The sequence below is a fragment of the Nannospalax galili genome, unplaced genomic scaffold (genome assembly GCF_000622305.1).
Source record: "Nannospalax galili isolate Female #2095 unplaced genomic scaffold, S.galili_v1.0 scaffold734, whole genome shotgun sequence".
NCBI classification, from domain to species: Eukaryota; Metazoa; Chordata; class Mammalia; order Rodentia; family Spalacidae; genus Nannospalax; species Nannospalax galili.
In genome coordinates this window covers 3628587-3634455 of record NW_008337073.1, presented here as the reverse complement: position 1 = coordinate 3634455, position 5869 = coordinate 3628587, and the positions used below count along the sequence as shown (strand labels likewise).

The 5869-nt window shown below is 41.0% G+C and overlaps 1 protein-coding gene across 2 annotated transcripts in view; it reads right to left on the bottom strand.

The window, feature by feature from the left end:
• Positions 1 to 5869, bottom strand: part of Ntn4 (netrin 4) — a 131554-nt gene that overhangs the window by 78442 nt on the left and 47243 nt on the right. For both annotated transcript variants that reach the window (XM_008832068.3, XM_008832069.3), the window contains exon 3: positions 4829 to 5107. In XM_008832068.3, the coding sequence (XP_008830290.1) occupies positions 4829 to 5107 (279 nt within the window). The remainder of the gene's footprint in view (positions 1 to 4828; positions 5108 to 5869) is intronic.

Below are 5869 nucleotides of genomic sequence, written 5' to 3'. Positions count from 1 at the left end.
GAGAAAGAAGAGGAGAGAAAGAAAGAAAAAAAAAGAAAGGGAAAGAAGAAAGAAATCAGAATCATTCATATTTCCAACCACTGTCTCTGCTGGTCGATTACTTATGGATTCTTTTTCTGTTTCCAAAGGAAAAGCAGGGATTCTTGTGAAAGTGGATCCTTGGAAGCCCACACAATCTTGGCCACTTGCCCTGGATTTTACCCCTTCCCTAGTTCTAACTCCAGATTGGACTTGGCCAATGCTTAGTTAAGGTAAAGTGAGCTACTGCCACTGCTGCAGAAGTTAAATCAGTATGAAAACAGGAAGAAGGATGTCAGAAACTAGTATTATTTAAAAATGAAATTGGATTTCTACCTCACAGTAGCCTGAGATTAGTAAGGAAATGGGGTTTCCATTCCACAGGAGCTTTTAATAGAATGGGACCCTCTCACTCTAACATCCTTTTGAAATGGAAAAACACTCACTATATGATCTCCTTCATTTTATTTTTCATCTCCCCTTTACTGCTTGATAATTTTCTTGTTGACAGAATATTGTATAATTTTATTTTAAGGCTTCTAGAAAGATGTCTGTTAAGTTTGAGTAATTTTCCCTTGTTGAGTCAAACAGAATGAAGAGAAATTTATAGATCTTTTCTTTTAGGAAGTATTACTAAATTTTTGAAAGTTTATACTCAGAGGACCTATTTAGAAGAAAAAGAAATCATTTCTTTCTAATGTGTGCACATGAATGTTCCGCTTGGGCAATTAATTTAGTTTGGTTGATCAGAGCTATTCAGTTGTTTAACAGGTCATTCACTCTACAAATACTCATTAAGCACCTACTCCATGACCTGTGGGGGGTGGTAGGGAGGGTTTGCATCTATCCTTTAACTCAGGACTCTACCCTGAAGTGGCCCTATATGGTTTGGATTACCAGACAGCTGATAAAAACAGAAGGCTTGTATGCACACCTTTCAGTAACTCACTAAAATTTAATAGCAAAAATTTATGAGCACTTTTCCTCACATAAGCTTTCTAGTTGACATGTGTCCAACCTGAAGCCCACAAGCAGTGTGCTACCTGGCACAGCTATGAATGTGGCCCAACACAAAATTCATAAACCTACTTAAAACATTATGAGCTTCTTCCTCCTCTCTCCCCTTCCTCCTCCTCCTCCTCCTCCTCCCCCTCCTCCTCCTCCTCCTCCTCCTCTGTCATCTCCTTCCTCTTTGTCTTCTCCTCCTCCTCCTTTGTATTTCTTATGGTAACTTGATTGTGTGGTTCTTGAGTATGAGCTCTATAGATGATAATGTGGCTCAAAGAAGCCAAAGGGTTGGACACCCTTGCTGTAATAGGTTATATGTCTCTAGAGTATCTGTGTTATTTTTATTTGAATTACACCTGAACACAGTTATTTGAGATTCACTTCTAACTCATTGTATTCTTTACTCACAGCACTGCTATTTCAATGAACTTCAGTGTCTAGAGCCTAGTAGGCATTTGTCACATGAAAGCTGCACTTCTTTTTTTGTTGTTGTTTTTTTCAACTTTGGGAGTACCAGATTCATTTCTAGAAGTAATTGTTTCTATTTTGGTATTCTCTAGCCGCCATCCTCATCATCTGAGTTACTCTTCTGATGCCTTGCGCACCAGCAACTCAATTCAATTAGCACAAAGTATCCTGTAAGATAACTGGTTCATGGCCCAATAGTCTGTCCTATATCAGGACCAGGAGAAAGAAAAAAAGTTTATATATTCATGTATACACACATATAAATGTATGTAGGATGTAAAGTAGAAAGGACAGTATTGGGGGAAAGAGTTCTAAAGAGAGGGTCATGGGGTGTGTGTGATATGAAAGCAAGAGGAGGGACCAAGATAACTACTTATGGTGAAGGGAACAAGAGGAGATGGGGCAAGGGAAGGATGGGGGCTAAGAAGAACAAAACAGAATGACATGCTTAGATGTTATGAAAAACCAGAAGGAAATGTATTAATTAAAAGTCCTACTGAAAAATGCACATACAATAAATATACAAGTACATTGTATAGCCAAAAGTTATCTAACAAAAACCACAGTGCCAGAGAGGAGAAACCTCCCTTTGAGTTGTTGGTCAGGGTAGTCCAAGACACTCCCAAAATAACATGGGTTACTGCCACAGCCCTTGATTGCCTCCCCAAACTTGAAGGTAAGACCCTATTGCTGAAGACAGGCCATACTTCTGACCTAGGACTTGGAGCAATTGAACTGGAACTGACCTAGAAATCTTCTCCCTGAAGACTAGCTCTCATGGCACCAGAGGATACTATACAAGTTGCAAAGGGAGAAAACCAATCAATGGTCCAACCCAGCTGTAGACCCTGATGAACAACAATGATTGGCCTAGCAAACTGTTGCTATTGGTGCAGTAGTAGCACTTTTATCTTGGGAGTAATCAACAGCTGTCTAATTGGGATTAAGGCCTGTTCAATGGGAAGGAACTCGTGTATGATACTGTAAACATAGCCAAACATACATGGCTGGAGAGGCCATAGATCCTAGAGAAAAAAATTACTTTTGCCATATCCCTAGACTAATATAATTTCTTACTTTATTCTAAATATGCATCATATTTACAGACAAGTGTACCCTTTTACCCCTCATCAAAGAAGAGCTTCTTGAAATAAATGGAGATTACAGAATTCCAGAACTGGTCAAATGTAGGGAATAAGTTAAGTGTCTGTGAGACACTTAACCCTAAGTGACACATCTTCAATGCAACCTCTACACTTAGGATTAATGCATCTCTTAACTCTCATCAAAAATTTCCTTATGCAGCAGATGGTGATTAACATAGAAACCTACAAATGGCCAATGTGCAGAGAGCAAGAGGCTGCAGAGTGCATATCCCTGAATAAGACAACTATTTCAAACCTCTGCCTTTTGAGGCTCAGGGGTCATTTCAGAAGAGGAGGCAGAAATATTGTAAGAACCACAATGGATGGATGACCACAAGAAAACAATCTTCCAGACAGCTGGTCATTTATTCATATGAACTGACAGCAATGGTGACAGCATGCACAAGTCCTATGCAAGCTCAAAGCAGACAAAATCCCAGCATAGACACGGGGAAATGGGTAAGAAATCCCAACCCAGCCTAAGGAACTTTTGGCAATTGATGGCTGCTGGAAGGGGGAAAGACAGTGTCGTATAGGGCTGGGACTTTTGGTGGGCCCAGTGGATCGACCCACATTGAAGGGCATTTGGGGACACAAATCAGATTCTATAGGCTGTATTATATATACAAAAGTATAAGAGTACATTAAATTGGGCAGGGGGCAGTGAAGGAGGTGCAAGGAACGGAGGGGACCTAAATGCCATCAAACTATATTTTATGAAAATCACAAAACTCAATAAAAATATATGATATGTAAAGTATAAAAATATCACAATGAAATAAATTACTTCATATGCTAGCTAAAAATCAATTTTAAAAAGCAAAGAAAATATTAAAAAATAATTAAGAGTACTCTCCTACTGTGGGAGACAGGCTTGAGCCTAGGGTGATATTGCAACTGTCAGGTTCATGTGGTTTCCAGGAATCCAGGCTCTGTAATCTGACACCCAGTATGCTAATGAGGCATCCTACCCACTATTCTGTGATAGGATGTTAAGAGGATGCTGTCTGTTATGCTAATAAGGTATCCTACTTGCTGTACTGTGATAGGACACTAAACCTGTTATGCTAATAATGTATCCTACTTGCTGTGCTGTGATTGGACCACTATTCCTATATAAGCTTGTGCCTTCCTGCAATAAACCAGACATGTGTCACTGAACCTGGTCTCCTGTGTCTGAATGCAGCTCCGCTGACAGTCTCCTCATCAGCCCTGAGGTCTGGAACTGGGCAGAAGCAGTAATGACAGGAGGCAGCACAGGGCAAGCAGAAGAGCTGCCTCAGCACCAGGTGAGCAGAAGAGTGGCCTCAGCCTAGGGCGAGCGGAGGAGCAGTCTTGACGCCAGTGAGAATGAAGGAGTGGCACCCACGAGAACGGAGGAGCGGCTGCCCCTGGCGGTGACCACATCCTACTTTTAGTCTTTAGTCCATAGTTATATATGTGTTCCAAGTGCTTGATGTCTGAGACATTTTTTTGGAAGATGATGTAGACAAATGATGACTTTTTCTTTCTTTCTTTTTTCACTTTCCTGTCCCAGAGATGCTAATATTCAACACTTGCTGAGTACCCATTTCTAGCACAGGTAACACATTAAATCCAAAGATATGACAATCCTGACCATGAATTTCCTCTTCTCAGGAAGTATACAGTCTCAGAGGGAAACAGGCAAAGTCCGCGGAAGCACAAGGAGATGTGTGAACATGGAGCTAAGAGAGGTTAACTCTGCCCTAGGGTGAAGGGACTTCAGGCTGCTCTTCATACAGAATTATTATTCATTCTACTAGATGAACAACAAAGTTATCAAGCATTAAATCAAGGATCTTGTTTTCCTCACTTCATAATTTCAACAACAGTCCTTAGTTACTGCCAAAGATGGCTTCTGTGTGATAATACCACAAATATGCTTATACCAACTTACTACTGCTCACATTATACTTTATATCTGAAGGTCATGGCACAAAAGACTGGCATGCATGTTTTCCAGGGAATCTAGTTATCACACTTGACTGTGATTCTAAAATTGGAGTTTCAGAAACAAGTTAATAGGTACTTTGTGGGGTGAGTAGGGAGTTAGAGGAGTGCATCAGTAGAGGAAGAAACAAGAAACATTATGTTAGCAAGATAGCAACTCTCGAGAATTAGACTACAAACCCCAAAGCTGAAGGTAACTTTTGGTTTGTTTTACCTACCACATGGAATGCTCCTGGGGCCTTGACAGGTCTGAAGCCATCAACAGGTACACACTGATCAGCGTGGCCATTGCAGAAGCAACTGCCCTTGACAATGAAGTCATAGATTGCATAGTGTGTAAAATGTTGAGGTTTTGCATTCAGGTTATTTCTCTGGCAGGGGCAAGACTGTCGCTTGAGCAACTGGACGCGGAGGTTGGTGATCTTCAGCTGCTCCTGAACTTTGGCACCATAAGGGTTTTCTACGTCATATGGTGGTGACAGAGCTCTGAAAATAACCTGTAAAGAGAAGAAAATGCCATGTGTATATAGAACTGTGTGCAAACCTCAAATTGTTTTCCTAGTGCAGTCCCTGTGTGATTTATATTGTTATCCATGAGAGATAAGATAACAAGAGACTTTTAGACCTTGATCACACCTGCAAAAGAGCTGCCCTGTTATTCTAAGGAGCAGATGTGCTGCCTGTTGGGATACACAAGTGTACATTGAGTAACCAGCAGAGACTTGGTTCTTGCAATGAAGATTGTTGTGCATGTTGGGGAAGAGCATTCTGAGCAAAAGGAACAGCAAGGTTTAAGGCCCTGCAGCAGAGTCCAGCTTGACTTGTTTCCAGAAGAACAATAAGCTAGTCATGGTGGCAAATGCTTGTAGTCTCGGCTACTTAGTAAAGGAAGGCAGGAGGATTATATGAGCCTAGGAGTTCAAGACCAGCCAGAGCAACATAGAAAGACCCTGTGTCAAAATAAAACCTAAAACCAAAAACCAGATAAAGTCAGTATGACTAGAGACCAGTGAACAAAAGAAGACTGGCTAGAGAGAAGAGATAACAAATGCCAGACTGACGAGAGAGAGAGAGAGAGAGAGAGAGAGAGAGAGAGCGCTTTAAAGACCATGGCAAGGTCACTTTCGATGCAGGGAGCTTCTGGGAGGGTATAGACAGAGATCTGATCTGAGCCATTCCATCTAGAAGGTACTGTTCTTCTGGGAACAGAGTCAATTGTAAAAGGTAAAGAATAAGGGCAGAGATTTTAGTTCATATAA